The 19,149-nt window shown below is 48.5% G+C and overlaps 1 protein-coding gene across 6 annotated transcripts in view; it reads left to right on the forward strand.

Annotated features, from left to right (window-relative positions):
* The window catches only part of MAML3 (mastermind like transcriptional coactivator 3), a 406,685-nt gene that overhangs the window by 218,576 nt on the left and 168,960 nt on the right, over positions 1 to 19,149 (forward strand). For all 6 annotated transcript variants that reach the window (XM_077860960.1, XM_077860959.1, XM_077860962.1 and 3 more), the window contains exon 2: positions 17,194 to 18,693. In XM_077860960.1, coding sequence (XP_077717086.1) covers positions 17,194 to 18,693 — 1,500 coding nt within the window. The remainder of the gene's footprint in view (positions 1 to 17,193; positions 18,694 to 19,149) is intronic.

Consider the following 19,149-nt stretch of genomic DNA (forward strand, 5'->3'; position numbering starts at 1 on the left):
GGCTTAATCCTTTCCATGAGGTATAGTAGGGGTCACACATGAATATGCCCATTCTCAAATTAGGGACTGAGGTGCAGAAAAGTTTAAAAGAGTGACCAAAGTCACAAAGCTTGTTATACTTGTGCCAAGGAACTTTCCCTCCTGTGCATGACTCCAATGCTAAGCTCCAACGCTCTTGTAAAGCCCCCAACTCCCATGCAAAGCTCCCACTATTAGAGAACACTAAGCTTCTGGATTTAAACATAAAAAGAAATTGCTAAATGTGATTCAACGCATACTTCGCATAATGCATTTCTGTGACACTTCATAGTAATGAGATAATTACCATGGGTACAGTATTAGAGTATACATATTCTGATAAGTTACAGCTGTAAGAAATCAGTAATGGCCATTAATCATTCCATGTTCATTCTTTACAAATCTCAGGCAAGAAGCTAAGCCTCAGAGTTCCAACAAACCTAAGACAAATTTTATAGTCATCATTTCTGCCATTTAGATGAAGAGTTTATGAATACAATAGACTCTCCCTAATTTAAACTAATTTGGGCAAACAGCTGCCTGAATTGAGAAAAATCTGAACTGAAGTGTGGTGGTAAATATATACTACATGCGTATATTTAAAAGTAACAACTGCAATTCAAACTAGACTATCAAACTGCTAGTAAATAAACATCCTTGGGGAGCTACTTTAATTAATATATGAGAAGAGTTCATAATGTATGTATCAACTGTTTATTTAAATTTGAGTCTCTTGAGTGCTTGAGTCCTTGAGACCCATTTCTACCTTTAAGTAGGTTAAGCAGGCCTACTCTTCCCCATATAATCTTTTTTTATACCTATTTTTTTTAATAGTAAGCTCTGTTTTTTTGTACATAAGAATACATATCAGGTTGGCCCTTAGCCAAGTTGCAGCTGAAGGCAAAATTATCAGGAACTGAATTAATCAGGTTTTACTACATAATGCGTAGAAACAGCAGGAGACACAAACTTTTTCATTCTTTCAAATTAGGAATTAGTTACACATTTTAGAAAAGAACCACAAGGTTGAGAAGAACCCTAAAATGTCAGTTGGTTCACCTTCCAAATGTATCCCAATTAACTAGAGAGTTAAATTCCTGGCTGCTAAATTTATAAGGAATTTGTAGAGATGATTTTGTCCAGGCAAAAACAGAGGTACAAATCTTCAGCTCACTTCCACAGAACACACGGCTTAGTCATGAGAGAAGTGATTTCAGAACCCAGGGCCCTTGACTCGAAGCTAAGATTAGGCCCGTACCCGCCTGCCTCTTCAAAGTGAAATAGTGGATACCCAGAAAAGGTGGAGAGCTCCTACCTGTAGCCTGGTCTGGCACATTCAGGCTTTTCATGTAATTTAAGGCCAATGTATTCAGACTCATTCATGGTGGAGGTGGAGAAGAGCCACACACTGTTCTAGAAGTTAACCAAACTGTGCTCACCAGAGTAGGAACATGGCTGTTGTCTATGTCTGACAGGTGTTACACATGATGGGAGCATTTTCCACTAGACGCTTAGGAGCAGAATGAAAATGTGCAACAGGTTGTGAATTTCTGTGAAAGCAGAGGTCTCGGGCATCATTCACATCCTCTGTCCCCAGCTCAGCACCTGACACCAAGCTGACCATTTGAAAAGACAAAAAAAAATCCTTTTAAATGAACCATGTGTTTACACGCTTTTGTTTTGTTTTGAAGATCACAGTGATGAGAATTTAAGTGTATTTTTTTTTTTCAAATTGACTAAAGCCAAGAAACCTGTGCAGAAGAATTTAATGAATTCTAGCTCTCAGACTTCAAATGAGGCTCTTAGTTCCTTGGTACCTACACGTCAAGTTCAGCTGCCCATCTGAATCAACGGTGCCTTCCAGGGTGATTTTTCAAAGTGAGTCACAGATTTGAATCCAGAGTCCAAATAGAGACCCTGTTAGAGCTGGAACAAGCTGTGGAGACCGGGCAGGCGGCCCTCTGGTCCTATAACTGAGGAAACAGGGGTCCGGGGAGGTTAAGTAACTGTTGCCTGCTCACGTAATTAAGTTTGTTTAGTTGCTGTGCTTTAGTGAGATCTGGAAAGCGCCACATGCGTATTTTTGCTTTTCAAGTTCCTGACATTTTCTGTTGTGTACACTTGGGGTATTTTTAAATACTGATAAGCATGTGAGTGCAGACCTCATCTAGTTCAATCTGGCAGGGTGGGCCGTCTTCAGTGGAATCTATTCCATTGCCTTGCTTGATGCCTTTACGTTCAGCTCTTTTTGATTTGTGGTGTTCGATTGGACAAAAGGTAACAAAATAGTCATTGCAGTAGAAATCTCCTTTTTTTTTTTTTTTTCCAGCCAGGTAACTTCAAAAATATCCCTAAAGTCATCATTTGTTGTCAAAATTTTTTTTTTTTTTACTTCACAACTGAGACCAAGGTGAACAAAATTCTGTCCCAGGGGAGTTTTAGAGAGCTGTAACCATGCAAAAGTAGGCACTTAGAGAAAATATTATGCAAACCTAACTGTAGCATTAGAATGGGAACTGCGTAAATAATATCTGGTTGGCTAGGTAAGAACGATAAAACCATGGAAATCCATACTTTGACTCTACACTGATACAGTGCATTGACAGTGCACCACAAATTGAACCCAAAGTTGACAAACTCTGAACCTGTTTTTTGTTTGTTTGTTTAGTTTTTTTGTTTTGTTTTGTTTTGTTTTAACTCTGAACCTGTTACAGGCAAAGTGATTTATCGCAGGTGGCGGAGGGCTGGCCCAGGGAGGCCTGGCTCCCAGTCCTTTCTCTCCCTCTGATTTACTGGGTGGCCCTAGTTTCTCTGCGCCTCGACTATCCTTGTCGGAGACCCTGAGGTTGGGTGGGTGATCTGTGTAAAGTAACACTTACTAAGCCGCCGGGAATGGTCATTATTCAGAATCTCCTCAATAACGCACGTTTCTTCTTGCCCGCACTGAAGCTTTGCTTAGAGCCCTCCCTGCCTACACTCGTGGCCCATCGTTAAAGGGTAAATGTGAAGTTATTTTGAAATGGGGACGAAAATTGGGAGACAGGGACACCCGGGTGGCTCAGCGGTTGAGCATCTGCCTTGGGCCCAGGGCGTGATCCTGGGGTCCCGGGATCGAGTCCCGCGTTGGGCTCCTTGCATGGAGCCTGCTTCTCCCTCTGCCTGTGCCTCTGCCTTTCTCTGTGTCTCTCATGAATAAATAAATGAAATCTTTTAAAAATAAATAAAAATAAATAAAAAATAAATTAAATTGGGAGACACTTTTTAAAAAATATGTTGTTACACTCTGGACCAAATAGCTATTATCGAACAACTTGCCTCAAGACCAGGTCTGTGTTGTATTAGTTTTATGAATTAAGGATGCATTTAGCCATTTGCTTGGTCAGCTGTACGGGAATGATATTGAGTTGTGCCTCCCCCCCCCAGCTCCCCAAATTCACATGCTGGAGCCCTAGCCCCCCAGGACTTAGAATGTGGCTGTATTTGGAGATTGGGCCTTTTAAGAGGTGATGAAGTTAAAATGAGGCCATAAGGGTGGGCCTCATTTTAACCTGACCCGTGTCTCTACACGAAGGGAAAAGTCGGACACACAAAAAGACACGAGGGATGCCCATGCACAGAGGAGAAGCCATATGAGGGCCCAGTGGTGTGGTGGCCGAGAAGAATGACGTCTGCAGAAACCAGACCTGTGCACACACCTTGACTGGGGACCTCCAGCCTCCAGACCTGTGAGGAAATCAGGTTCGACGCCCCAGCTGTGGTATGCTATTAGGGCAGGCCTGGCAAACAAATCACTGCAGGTATTTTCCCTTTTGCAACCAATTTCTCTCACTGTGAGGTCTGAAGGTAGCCTGACAAGGGACTATTTTTTATTCTGGTGTCTCCCAAAGCCTTCTGGAGAAAGCCCAGACTTCATAATATGGCAGGCAAGCCCTTCCAAATCTGGTCGGCTCTTACTGCCCAGCCTCGTGTCTCAGCTCTTCCCCTGTGCCCCGGCTCACGCCAGACACAACCCTCTGAGGTTTCACTCGGAAGCCGTCATCCTCCTCTGGCTTCCCACCTCGTGATGACTCCAGAGCCTCAGTTTCCACTTCAGTCCCTCTGCGAGGTGCCCCTCCTTTGGGCTTCCATGGCAGTGGGGCCCACGACAAATGATCTTGTCCTTGCTTTTCTGCTTTTCTCGCTCCCTCACCCTGAAAGCTCCTGAGGTCAGACACCCAGGCTGGTTCCCTCGTGGGTCCCAGGGCTTGATCTGGAACCTGACACACACGAGGTGCTCCAAGGCATGAACAAATCTGAGAGAGAGACAATAGTTACTGGGTGCCCAACCTACGTAAGACACAGAAAGGACAGAGATGGGTCTAAACCAGATTATTCGTTGTATGGGCTTGTTGGGGCTCCCCTAACAGAGCAGCACACACACTGGGTGGCCGAAACAATAGAAATGTGTTTCCTCACCGGGTCTGGAAGCTGGAAGCCCAAGATCAAGCTGTCGGCAGGGTTGGTGGCCTCTCTCCTTGGCTCCTGGAAGGCTGGTGTGTTTGTGTGTCTTCACATGGTCTTCCCTATGTATCTTTGTCCCAATTTCTCCTTCTTATAAGGACACAAGTCAGATTCGGTTAGGGACCACCCTAATGAACTCATGTTAACCTAATTACCCCAAGTTTTTTTTGTTAAGATTTTATTTATTTATTCATGATAGACATAGAGAGAGAGAGAGAAAGAGAGGCAGAGACACAGGCAGAGGGAGAAGCAGGCTCCATGCAGGGAGCCCCATGCGGGACTTGATCCTGGGACTCCAGGATCATGCCCTGGGCCAAAGGCAGGCGCTAAACTGCTGAGCTAAACTGGATCCCCTACCCCCAGTTTTAAAAGGATTTATTTATTTATTCTAGAGGTGGGGAGGGGAAGTGGAGAGGGAGAGAATCGTCAAGCAGACTCCCCGCTGAGCATGGAACCTGACACAGGGCTCCATCCCACGACCCTGAGACCCCGAGATCATCACCTGAGTGGAATCAAGAGTCAGACACTCAACCGACTGAGCCACCCAGGTGCCCCTAGCTTAGTTACCTCCTTAAAGACCCTGTCTCCAGATACAGTCATATTCTGAAGTGTGGTGGGGTTAGGGCTTCAACAGACGAGTGTGGGGAGGGCACAATTCAGCTTATAGCATTAGTCATGAGCACTGGTTTAATGGATGTTTGCCACTTGGGGTATCCCTGGGGTGAATGTAGACTACTACCTTGCTGACACCTTTAGAGAGCTGTCTGCCATAGAGGTTCGATAATAAGTGTACATTTTCATCAAGAAAGAGGCATTTTGGGGCAGCCTGGGTGGCTCAGCGGTTTAGCACCTGCCTTCAGCCCAGGGCGTGATCCTGGAGACCCGGGACCGAGTCCCATGTCGGGCTCCTGGCATGGAGCCTGCTTCTCCCTCTGCCTGTGTCTCTGCCTCTCTCTCTCTCTCTCTCTCTCCTCTGTCTCTCATAAATAAAATCTAAAAAAAAGAAAAAAGAAAGGGATATTTTGGAGTTGACTGTTGTTTTCAGGGCTTGGAGTGGGTGATTGGAAGTATTGGGAAATCCACCCCCCCCCAATAATAGAGTGAAATGCAGGGGACTAAAGTAATAAGACCACTTCAGAATCTGACGGTGCTGGCCCACGTTGCCGACCTCACCGAAAGTCCCCATTCCAAAACGGCTGGTACTTGGTTAACCCCAGGAAACTTGGTGGTCACATGTCCAGTTCCTACCCAAGAGCTGAAAGCATAGGGACTGAAGGTTTTTCTCTGGCATCTTCACTGTTCACTGACTTTCAGGACTGGGAGGACTCCGTGAGACACGACCAGGTCTTGTCTTTGGGCTTCAGATTGGACAGAGAGGCTTTACGCTCCTGCTCCTTAAAGGGCTAAGAAAAGCGCCCCCCCCCCCGCCCGGCCCCCGGGTCGGCCTTGGTCACTCCCTGTCCATAATTGAAATTGCTGCCCGCAGAAGTCAGAGTGAGGTTGTAGGGAAGAGGCTGTGTAAGTGACTCTGACTGTTGCTATAACAACAGTACCTTGGTCTAATTTCTTTTGAAAAATGAATTTCAGCTGGTGGGATGAAGCCAAGCAGCTTCTCCCCACAGATGAAAGCCCTGCCGACAGCCCCCAGAGCCCAGCTGTTTCTGGATGGAGCGCACGGTGCTGTGCAGCCGCCCAGTCGGAGATTTTCCGAGCCAGTTAAGTCCCTCATGCCTCTGTTTACCGGACGTGCGAATGGGCTTGTGTGCACGCGGACGTCTTTGCCCACGGGTGACTCATCCCGGAAAAGAAAAATTCACAAGTTTGTGCCTCGTCTCCCGTTTGTGAACAAAGTTTCTCAAAAGGCACGTCGATCGTGGTGCCCCCCTAGCTGGCAAACGGAGGCCGGGTCCCTTGGCTCTCGGCTCCGGAGTGGCACCCTGCCAGGGCGTGCGGGCTGGGAGGGACAGTAGCCCGGTGGCTCACTTACTGGTCCCGGGGGGCAGGGGGGATGTGCAGGCGCGGAGAGGTTGCGATGGCTCTTGGGGGGTGGGTGGCCCTCGGCCGGTCTTTGTGCAAACTGCACGTCACAAGGGAGAGCAGCCTGTGACCCCTTTGAGGGAACCCAGAGGCTTTGTGTAGACGAGGAAGCCTCATGTGCTGTTGTCTCCCCGGGGGAGCTCACCCGGCCGTCGGCGCGGGCCTGGGCGCGGTGGCCCGCTGTGTCCCCTGAGCTCGGGCAGGCCCAGTGCCGGGGAGGGCGTCCCCTGGAAGGGGCCCAGCGCTAAAATGAGCATCTCTTGTTGAAAAGCAGGGACCTTTGGAGTAAACGGTGATAAAAAAGTCATCTGGATTGGTCCCCAGGGGCGAGGCGAGAAGTGGCTCCCCCAGGAGCGCTGCTTGGCCTCCCTCCTCCCAGAGGCGGCAGGGGAAGCCGGGGTCCTCGCCTGCGCTCCGGGCTGCGCTCCTGCTGCCAACAGGGACAGGTCTGAGCTTCCATCTGCCCCTCCCCCCGTGGCTTCTGCTCAGCTTGCACCCCAGCCTCCTTGGGGCATTGCTGCGCTGCCCTAAGGCAAAGCCCCAAAGGAGCTGCCTGCGCTGATGCGGGACCCGCCGCTGCCAACCAGGAAGCTGCTGCCGGGGTGCCCACGCGTGTCCCCCCCCCCCCAGCCCCCAGGCCTGCGGCTCTCCCTGCATCGCAGACGCCTGCTAACTGGGCAGGGCCGGCTCTGTCCTTGAGGAGCACATCCTCCTTAGGGCCGCATGCCCCGGGGGATAGAGCCCTCGGCCAGCCTCCCCGGCAAGGGGTGCTGGGGTCTAACCAGGCCAGGGGCATCGGACACAGGTGGGGATACCGGATGCTGTGCGCCCTGGGACCCATCACTGTCGCCTCTGAGCCCCAGCCCCATGGGTCCTGGCCCTGCCGCCCCATCGGGGTGCTATGTGTAGGGCGCTTGGCTTACTGCCCGCTGCAGGGTAGGCCTGCACCAGTTAGGATACCAGGTGGCACGGTGGCTCGGGTCTTGAAATGTTTTGTAAGCAGTGAATCGCCTTCTCTGGTAAAAACTCAGGAGTTTAGAGCTTCCCACTGAAAACTGCGTGAGGAGATGCGAAGATCCTAGAACCTTGGCACTTGCAGAGGGAACAGTCCCGGTTTTTAACGAGTAGTCAGTGATCGTTGAAGCACCAACCTGAACTGCGTACATGAAGCTTGTGAAAAACATTATGACTTCAGATATAAAGAGTTCACGGGATTCGCGTGACTGGTGATGAAAATATAATTTATTCGTTCAGTCGAGAGTCTGGGGCAGCCCGGGTGGCTCAGCGGTTTAGCACCGCCTTCAGCCCAGGGCGTGATCCTGGAGACCCAGGATCAAGTCCCACATCGGGCTCCCTGCAGGGTGCCTGCTTCTCCCTTGGCCTGTGTCTCCACCTCTCTCTATCTCTGTGTGTCTCTCATGAATAGATAAATAAAATCTTTTTTAAAAAAATTGAGAGACAGCTTGCAAGTGTGGAGATTTGAGGTCTTAGGACTTAGTGTTTCTCAGTGTCGAGGGCCTGACTGCCACCGCGGCTGAAGCTTCACGATCCGCTCTCGGTGTGTTGTTGTGCATTCAGTTGGTGCTCATCACACGTTTAAGAGTAACTAAAGGATGGGGCACCTGGTGGCCCAGTCAGTTAAGCATCTGCCTTTGGCTCAGGTCGTGATCCCGGGGCCCTGGGATGAGCCTGCCTCTCCCTCCCCCTTGCCCCTCCCTCACTGATGCACAAGCGCGTGGGCTCTCTCTCTTTCAAATAAATAAATAAAATCTTTTTTTAAAAAAAGGAATAAAAATTAAAAGCATACATAAAAATCCAACCTCCCCCACCCCCCCACACACACACATTTTAGAGGCCTTTAAAGAGTACCTTGCTCTGGCACCTCACAGCTGGAACTGCGTAAGCATCTGTGTTTCAAACACTGGAAAGAGGTACAATCACTCTTGTGTACACCTGAGACGACTTGGAAATAGAGTTTTAAATCTGACTCATAGGAGAAAGGAAAAAAGATCATGGTCTTTTCTAAAAATAACCTCAAAGTCCCCCAGAATGTTCTGAATGGCCCTGTTCCCTTGAGCTGGGGGCTGAGCAGTGCCCCAGCATTGGGCTTCTGTGACCGAGGTTACAGCTTCCCACCAGGAGGGTGAGGCCCCTCGTAGGAGGATCCTGTTCCTTCTGGGAATTTTGGAACGGGGATTTCTAACTGCCCATGGCTGACATTCCTTCCAGAGACCCAATGTCTCCCACTGATGGAATCCAGAGAAGCCGTGTCTTAGGATGGTCACAAGTAGAGGCTTTAACTCTTGGCTCTCAGGAAAATAGCTGTGTGTGTGTGTGTATTTTTTGTAGGACTTACGTAGTAAAATTGCTCTTTCTGTAAAATAATGTTAGGAGCATAAAAGGCTGACAAGGAAGACTTCAGGAGCTGTGATAAGATTTCTCTTTTTTTTGTGGTGCTCTGCCCTTCACATAGATCTCCTTAAAAAAAAAAAAAAAAAAAAAAAAAGTACTCCATTTTGGTCAGTGTATGTCTGACACGTGTTTACTCTCGGGTGTGGTCTTTGTTCTTAGGACTGAGTTCACCCCTCAGCACCTGGCATATGGGGACACAGCATGCCCTCGGTTCATTTGAATGAGCGTGAACGTGCGTATATAATGTGGAGGGAGAAAATGGGCTAGGATGTTCCTTTGCTCAGAGACACCTAAAACGTAAGAAAAAATAAGCATTTTCTTGAAAAGTCTTGTAGAAATCCAGCAGGCTTCTGCAGAGTTCAAGGTTTTCTGAGGTTTGAAATAAAACAGTCTAGAGCCTCATTTCTTAGTCCTGTTTGTGAGCCGTCTCAGAGTATCACCAGTCAACTTAGGAACATTTTATAAGGACAGTGGGTTTCTGTGTGTATGTGTATTAAAAAAAAAAAATCACACCAACAACTTCACCATGTCAGAACTCCAACGGAATTCTTATTCTCTACCAGAATTCCTAAAAAACTAGGGATCCTGGACCAATGACCTCAGAGGAATCAAGTTTTGTTGGGTTTCTTTAAATACCTGTGCCTCCAACCTGTGTCCCTGTCTGGATCCCACTTTGAAGTACTAACTCAGAAACTGTGGAAATGGGACAAAGAAATCTGCCTTTTGACTGCTCTCCAGGTGACTTCACAGTTGGATGATGAATGGTCTAGAAAATTGAACCTCTACATAAACCTCAAAAGATCCTTTTCCAAAGGTGCCTAAATCTGGAAGACAGTTTTGGAAGTGTTTTTGCGCACCGTTCGTACTCTAATAATTAAAATACCTAACACATGAGTATTCTGGGTCACTCTTCAAATACATTAGATAAGCAAATCAGATTATCCATATGTTCATAAGCTTATTTATCTGCTGGTAGAATGAGAAGACAATAACCGTAGGAAAACTGATACAGTGAATCATCTTCTGGTTTGATCAGAGCAGATTAAAATGACCAAGATGTCCCCTTTGGGCCTCTAAGTTAGAGCATCTGCAAACTGAAATTCCAGTTCATCTTCAGGTCCTGGGAAATGGTTATATCTCCACTGAGGGGAAGTTCACTCACACTTTTGGTTGGTTAGTGAAAACCACTTAAAGCCTTTGTATGAAAATTCAAAATTCAGCGAGGAAAACGTCCAGCATTTTGAGCTGACACACCTGTCAAAACATCGGACCTTGGTAATGGCACATGAAGTCTCCGGGTTTCAGTTTCAGTTTGCCTTTGCACGATTCTCTTCCTGTGCTCTCTGGTCGTTCTCTACATAGATTCCCGGAATCCTTAAGAGTCCTCAGAATTATTGAGGAAGGGACAGTTCCCAAGCCACTTCCAGCATCTTAAAATAACCAAAATAAATTGGGACATTGACTCAATGGTCATGAAAACGCTAGGCAGGCCAACATCTTCAAGTGTGTACTTTGGGGGACAATTTCATACACAGGGCGTGGTCACTGGAGAGATCGCCTTAGCCGTCAGTCATTCGTACAGTCCCACGAAGACACAGGAAGGCGGTCATAGTATGATGCGTATGAGAAGGCCATGGGAGCACAGGGAGGCCCACTGGGATCAGGACTGTAGAGAAGGTAACGTCTGAACTGAACGGAGAAGGCCAAATCGAATTGGTCAGGAGAAGAAGTTGCGTAAGAGTGCACGCAACCTACGCAGAGGCTCCGAGAGACAGGATGAGCACCTGTGTCCCAGGACCCGCAAATCATCACGTGTAGCCAAAGGTTTAGAGTTGATGGGTGTCGACGGGGAAGTGAAAGGGAAGAAGGTTAGAGGTGATGGCTGAGACAGGAGACGTGAGTAAGCAGCGGTGAAGGCCGAGTAGCAGAGGGCCTCTGTGCTGCATTTAGGGGGCGCTGAAGACAGAAGGACTGCAGGTGAGGAATGGGCACGACCAGGTTCACACTTCACAAAGAAAATCGCAGGCCCAGGGCAGAGACGGGGCTTGGAGGGGAGCGAGCCAGACTGGGGCAGATTCGTTCAGGAGCTGCTGCAGAAATCACGAGGAGGGGAGGGTTGATCTGAACGGATGCAGTGACATTGGGGGTGGAAGATGAAAATAAAATCCGTAGATGATAAGAACAGATAGTTCTTGAGGTTTAATTGGGTGTGGGTGGCGGGGAGAGGATGGCATCAGGGATGGTTCCTGAAAACAGTCTGAGAGAACGTTCTGACGATCAGCATCAGAGTCCGGTGCCAGGGACCAAGGCACAGCCTGGCTTGCCCCCTCCCCCCCGGGTGACGGTGTGGGGGGCTCCACAGTCACACCTGAGTCTAAATTTGAACCTGGGCGGAGCCCCCTCCTCCTCCCGCCGCCCCAGCTCTGTCATTTTGTAATCTTGTTTAATCTCACTATGCCTGAAGTGCCTTCTCCGTAAGATGGTTATAATAAAGCCTACTTTTGACGATCCTTGGGCATAGGAGACAAGGAATGTGATGGCTTACACCGATGGCTTTCATCTTAAAGGCTTCATTATTAATGGGATCATCTTCTTTATTCCCAGACTCCGTGGCCCTGCCCAATTTCACGCGAAATTAGGGACAAGGCAATATGAGGTGTCTTTTTTTTCTTTTTTCTTTTTTTTAACTCACTAACACTGCTAAAGGTCGAAAGGTCTTACTCTTGGATCTGCTGGCCCTGGGGGCCCCGACCGAAGCCCCTCCGTGTCAGCAGAGGCCTGGCAGTCTTAGCTATGTTCCTCGTCCCCGTTATGGGTGTCATCTACCCCCCTCCCTTTCCACCTGCTCCAAAACACTGACCCTTTCCCCATAGAACCGTAAGACCAGCCCGTGACCTGCCCCCAAATGTTTTATATGAGGGTAAAATATGATCCTGTGTGAAAGTGCTTCCTAACCCTGAAGGCAAAGCTTTTTTCCTATTACTGGTGCGAGTGGCCTGTCAACCCTCCCAAGCCATCCTCTCTCTACCTCTCAATTTCTGTCCCTCAGTTCCACTCTCTCCCTATGCCATCCTCCCTTTCTGTCTGTCTGTCTGTGTCTCTCTCACTCTCTCTCTCTCTCACACACACACATGCACACCACAGCCTCACGGAAACACATGCTGTCAAGCCACACTGTAGATGAGAGAGTCGTGCTCAAGCCATTCTGGAGGAGGAATTGTTTCCTTCAGAGTACTTGACACACAACAGTGGCCCATATTGTCATAGGCGTTGGATGAACAGCTTCCTTCAGCTCCTGGCACCAAGGCTTCCCTTAAGGGGAGAAAACATTTACACGTAATAATAGTAATACAGGAACAAGGAAGCTGATGCTCAGTCAAGAGTTTCTGTGATTTCTTCTACAAGGGCACAAATCCTACTGAGCAGCTTCCAGCTTTGTAAAGCAGAAGGGCCAGGGGCCCCCCTAAGATGAAGCCATTTGGGATGAGATTCTTACCCGAGTCCTTGGGTGGCAGGGGCTCACAAGGATGCCCTATATTCCATCAGCCACCCTCCTGCTCATTGAGCAGAGCGCCTGCAAGTTCCTCAGCCTTCTCGACCTTACAGTTTCTATCTCTTCCTGCCTTTTCTCCTCTGTCTCCCAAGAGGTAATAAGAGAGTTAGACTCACCGACTGCCTTCCCGTATAGCAAAAGGTGGTGAGCCAGACAGTAGGGATGCTAAGATTGCTCTATTTTGGACACAACTAAACGTAAAACCACAGCATGGCATATTCAATGATGTCTTCCTTATATTCCCAAATGCTGCCTGTCAAGGTACTGGTTAAAGGGGCCATGGGTGGAGATCGAGGCCCTCTAGGAAAAGGCCCTCAGGTCACATGCTGAAAATGCGTTTGGTTTGAACTTCAACCATCCAATACCATTCTACGATCTAGGACACGAATACATTAGCACTTGGACTTGGGCTCGAATTGCAAATTTGATTGCTGTTGTTCACATTAAAGAAGCCACACCAGATGCTTGGAAAACATGAAAATTTCGCCAGCTAGGGAACAGAAATATTATCACTCTACCTATTCATAGTTTGGAGATCCAGAAAGTAATCTATCTCACTTGCAGTTGTGACTGTCGGTATCGCTGAATGTTAAAGATAATAATAGCTAAGGCTTTGTGTGGGTGCTTCCTGGGTACCAGGCATGAAGCTAAGTGTTTTCCATATTACTGCATTCCAGCTCGTTCCCACAGTAACTCTACGAGCTAGATACTACGAACCCATTTTGTGGATAAGGAAACCAAAACCTAGGGGAAGTTAAATAAGTTTTCCAGGATCGATCCGTTCATTCAACAGATAATTATCGACTATCCACTGTGGGCTACTGGGAACCCAGTAGTGAACAAAACAGAAAAAAACCCTCCCCTCATGGGACTCATTTTCTAATGGAGGAGATGATCGCTGATATTTATTCAGTACCAGACAACATTTATATGTATTAACTGTAGGTGGGGGTGGGGGTGGGGGTGAGCTAGAGTCATAGGCTTGAAGCCAGGCATTGTAACTACAGAGCCAGGGCCCCCGTTTCTGTATTACTGCCCAGGACTGCCTCACCCTGGTAGTCCCCCCCCCCCCCCCCCGCCGCCCAGCTGGGCAGAGGTGAAACGTGGAGGTTCCCAGCCAGACCTGTCCTTCAGCGTGGTCTCAGCCACCATTGTTTTACAGAGAAACAGACCATTTATCTTTCATTCCCCATCCTGCCTCATCCATTTCATGGCCTAGAACAGAGTCATGGACCTGAACTTTTACAAATAAAGTCAGGTTGGTTTTTATGACATTTTTATTATTTTAACATTGCTTTGGGGGGTGCCAAGGGCCCCATGTCTTCTCTTCTTTAGGCCTTGGAACTGTCATATTTGAACTTGCTGCTGTGCGTTGGAGCTCCGTTCGAATATCTGCCATACTTATGTTCAGAACCATGGTTTCCTGGTCTGTTAAATAAATAACATAATTTTTTAGCAGTTTCTATCTAATGTGGATGGAACCAGTACCCTCTTTGAAGTCAGATTCCAGTGCTTCCCAGTTAGGCCCTGTTTTCAGCAACCTGGAGCTTCCACCAAGTGACTGCAGACTATGTTTGGTGTTGTGATTAAAAATACAAGATTTAGGGGGATCCCTGGGTGGCCCAGCGGTTTAGCGCCTGCCTTTGGGTCCGGGTGTGATCCTGGAGCCCCGGGATTGAGTCCTGCATCGGGCTCCCTGCAGGGACCCTGCTTCTCGCTCTGCCTGTGTCTCTGCCGCTCTCTGTATGTCTCATGCATAAATAAATAAAATCTTTATAAAAATAAAAATCTTAAAAATAAAATAATAAAAATACAAGATTTAGGAACAAAGTTAGACTGGATTTTTACTCGAGGACCTTTTGTGTTTACTTTTGAAATGGAATCCTCTACTTAGGAGAGAATAGCAATCAAGTGGCACTGCTGAGAATCTCCCTCAGCATCCGCAGATTGGTTTGATTATACCCAGTGCTCCTCTGGAGCCTTGGCAGCCCCACGTGTGAGTGCTGAGGAATGAGGTCAGAGGGAACTCACCTGTCTTCCCTGGCTTCCACAATACACTGCCCCTCTGACAAGAACAGGCGATGCCCAAGTGGAGGGCCACGCTGCCTCTTCCCCGCTCCCCATGTCATCCTGCCTTTTGCCTTCTGTTCTGTAAAGTTACTGAAACTCCTCATAACCTGCCTTCGTCTTCCTTTGGTCATTCAGCAGGCACTGTCTCAGAACCTACCCTATGGCACGCTATCTCACCAGACCCCCATGCACTCGCCCTTTCTGGCAGGAAAGAAGGGGGCAGACAGGTGAATTAGGTTTACAGGTAATAAATCCATAGAGTTAGCAAGAGTTTTCTTAACTGGACTTCTCAAATAAGTCCAGTTAAGTGGACACAACCCTTAACTGGTATATTTCCCATTACCAGGAACCTCAGTGCCTGGGTCATACGGAAGCCAAAGTGGCAAAAATTTCCACAGAACAGGGAAGCAAAGGCCCCACAACCCGTGGACTCCTGCTGCATGAGGTCCCCACCCGGGAGGTCTAGCTCTGCTTTGACCTGCAGCTTTTGGAACAAAAGAGTCCCCTTTAGGGGCCTCAGGGATCTGTTCAAAAGGCCGGGGCTGCAGATGGATGACGCTGCGCCTGGGCTGAGGAGCATCACATGGCTTCATGCACCACAGGCCATGCGCACCGGGGCCCTCTGTTTGATTGCACGCCAAATTGCTAGCAATCTATGCAAACAAGATCTTTCCTATAAATAAGCCAAACCCATGGCACACACACACACGAAAAGGGGTATTCCTTATGGTCAATGGGGCTCCCTCCTGTTCTCGTGCTCTCCAGCTCTGATTAAAACTCACCTCTTTCAGCTCCTGTGAATCACACAATAGAATTAATCATTCAGTTTGCCCTTATTTATTAACTCCTGCTATGAACCTGAACAGTAGGTGCAGCCCCACAGATACACAGTAAGCAAATCAGAGTACCTACCTTCTTGGAACACACAAAACAGCCACTCAGGCAATCACCTCGAAGTATGGTAGGAGCTCTAATGAGGAAGTAGAGGTTGCTTGGAACCTCTATTCCGGGATATCCGACGCAGTATATAGGTGGGTCAAACAAAGTACCTAATGTAGTTGAGGTGGGGAAGCAATGTAAGATTTCCTAGAGGAAGTGACTACAATCTGCAAGATAGGTAGCTATTAACCTGAGGAAGGGGAGGAGGGAAGGAAGAAGTCTGTCCCTAGAAAACAAAGCAACGTGTACAGTGCTCTGGAGGTGGAAGGAACCTTGGCACATCTAAGAAACTGAAAGACTTTCAAGAGAGTTGATAGAAAATGTTTGGCAGGAGACGGGGAGGTGATGCTAAACAGAGAAGCAAGAAGATGAACCTGGAATGATGAGCAGAAACTAGGTGAAGTAGGCTCAGATTGGATTTTAAACTAAAGGCAACGGAAATCATTGCAGAGTTATAAACAGGAAAGGCAATACATTTCTCGAAAGCGGTGGCAGTATAGAGAATAGATTGGATGGATGAATGGAGGCAAGCCAGAGAGACCAGTTAGAAGATTATTGCAATCAGTCAGCAAGAGAAAATGGTATCCTGGCCTCGGAGTGGGTGTATCAGCGAGATATTTAAGATGTGCAATCCACAGGACTCGGTGGTTGGTGATGTGAGACATTTTGAGAAGAATGCTCAGGTTTCCAGTTGGGGCAAGTGAGTAGATATTGAGTAGGGAACAGGGTAGATACCGAGATAGGGCGCATGGGGGAGGATCATGTTTGAGACATTGTTGAGTTTTAGATGCCTATGAAACATCCAGAAAGAAGACACTGGAGTTGGTGCAACTCTGCAGAGAAGACTGGACTGGGTACACTGTTAACAGGGTTGTCTGCCTAGAGAAGGTGGTTGAAGCTGTTGTAGTGGATGAAACCACGTAGGTGAGCACGCAGAGTGGGCAGGAGCAAACACTTACGCATTGTTTAGGAGAAAGAATGAAGAATACGTAGGATACTGAGAAAGAGCAGATGGAGAGAAAGAAGGAAATCCGGGAAAATGTGATGGCAAGGAGAGCAATGAAAGCAGGCTTGTCGAGCAGAGCGGGCTGCCGCCTCACGAGGTGCGGGGTGGTCAAGTAAATAAGAGCCGAAAGCAAGCTGTGGGTTATGCTAACCATGAATCTTCATGTCTGTGCTATTCAGTAAATGTGTTAAATTCCATATTCTTAAAGGGTTTTTAGTGTTTTTTTTAAAAATATTGTTGATTTAATTCCTTGATGTCTTCAGTTAAGACGTGAGAAAAAGCTGAGATAGGTATTAACATCTTTCTCAAGTATAACACATTTTGGGCCAAGTCTCACATTTTGCATTTCTTTGAAAAATAATAGTAGAGGATTCCTTGCTGTAGGAGAAGTACTGCCTTTAACTGTCTCTTTTTCTTTTGTTCCCCGCACTCCAATCTATGTTGTTCTCTACCTCTTAGCCTTATGAGCTCTTCTTTTGGATACAACCTTTTCCCACAGGATTTGAAGCCTGGCCACTTTTGAGATTCGATGTAGAACTTCTTTGCCGCGTGTTATAAAGCATTTCTAAGTTCGTTCACAGCAATTGCACGTCACCTTGCCCAAAGAGTAAACGATAGCTTGGAAATCTCCTCACCCTCTTTCCTGTTGCTTTTCCAGCTCCAGGAGACTGTGAAAAGGAAGTTGGAAGGAGCTCGATCACCGCTGAATGGAGACCAGCAGAATGGTGCTTGCGACGGGAGTTTTTCTCCAACTAGCAAGAGAATACGCAAGGACATTCCTACAGGAATGGAAACCATCAACATGCCACTGCCTTCAGCTTCTCCTCTTCACCAACTTGACCTGAAGCCCTCGTTGCCCTTGCAGAATAGTGGAACTCACACTCCTGGGCTTCTGGAAGATCTGAGTAAGAATGGTAGGCTTCCAGAGATCAAACTCCCTGTCAATGGTTGCAGTGACCTGGAGGACAGCTTCACCATCCTGCAGAGCAAGGAGCTCAAACAAGAACCTCTAGATGACCCTACTTGCATAGACACATCAGAAACATCTCTTTCGAATCAGAACAAGCTGTTCTCGGACATCAACCTGAACGATCAGGAGTGGCAAGAATTAATAGATGAGTTGGCCAACACGGTCCCCGAAGATGACATACAGGACCTGTTCAACGAAGACTTTGAAGAGAAGAAAGAGCCCGAATTCTCACAGCCGGCGACGGAGACCCCCCTCTCCCAGGAGAGTGCCAGTGTGAAGAGCGACCCTTCTCACTCTCCTTTTGCACACGTCTCCATGGGATCCCCCCAGGCCAGGCCTTCCTCTTCTGGCCCTCCCTTTTCTACCGTCTCCACGGCCACTAGTTTACCTTCGGTTGCCAGCACTCCCGCAGCTCCGAACCCCGCCAGCTCACCAGCAAACTGTGCCGTCCAGTCCCCTCAGACTCCGAACCAAGGCCACACACCTGGCCAGGCTCCACCTCGGCCTGGAAACGGCTATCTCCTTAATCCCGCAGCGGTGACCGTGGCCGGTTCTGCGTCGGGCCCAGTGGCCGTGGCCGGCTCTGACATGTCCCCAGCGGAGCAGCTCAAGCAGATGGCTGCACAGCAGCAGCAAAGGGCCAAACTCATGCAACAGAAACAGCAGCAGCAGCAGCAGCAGCACTCGAACCAGACTTCCAGTTGGTCTCCCTTAGGGCCCCCGTCCAGCCCCTACGGAGCAGCTTTTGCTGCGGAAAAACCAAATAGCCCAATGATGTACCCCCAAGCCTTTAACAACCAAAACCCCATAGTGCCTCCCATGGCAAACAACCTGCAGAAGACGACAATGAATAACTACCTCCCTCAGAACCACATGAATATGATCAATCAGCAGCCAAATAACTTGGGTACAAACTCCTTAAACAAGCAGCACAATATTCTCACTTACGGCAACACTAAGCCTCTGACCCATTTTAACGCAGACTTGAGTCAGAGGATGACCCCCCCGATGGCCAACCCCAACAAGAACCCGTTGATGCCCTACATCCAGCCGCCACCGCCGCAGCCACCGCCGCTGCAGGCCCCCAGGGCGCACCTGAGCGAGGAGCAGAAGCGCATGCTTCTCCTGAAGCAGAAGGCCGCGATGCCCCAGCCCATGGCCTACGCCGCGCTCCCGTCCCACGGTCAGGTAAGGGTGGGGGTGAGCCGCACCCCAGCTGGGGTGGGGGGGCGCTCGGGCGGCGGCTCCCATTACCTGCTGAACCTTCCTGTCCATCCTTGGGATGGTCGCCAGGTTTAGGTTTTGGATTGTCCCCCCGCTTCTTCTAAGGGGTGGGGAAGATTGACCATAGGCCTTCCTGTGTTCGAATGCCTGGGAATCCGACTTCTTTGCTTCCTGCCAGCAGAGAAGGAACCAGAAATTCGGTCAAGTCTGTGCCCCCAGAGAGGCAGGACGCAGAGGTTGCAGGGCAAAACATGCTTCCCCTTCTGTGGCTTCTCTCCCAGGTCACAGTCCTGCACTCAGGGTGGTAGCAAGGCCGAGCATTTCCAGAGTGTTTCGGGAGGCCCTGTTTGACCCCCCGCCCTGGATAACCCCCCCTCGGACTGAATTGTGAATGATGGAGATGTGGAGTCTTGATGTTTA

The sequence above is a fragment of the Canis aureus genome, chromosome 20 (assembly GCF_053574225.1).
Source record: "Canis aureus isolate CA01 chromosome 20, VMU_Caureus_v.1.0, whole genome shotgun sequence".
NCBI classification, from domain to species: domain Eukaryota; kingdom Metazoa; phylum Chordata; class Mammalia; order Carnivora; family Canidae; genus Canis; species Canis aureus.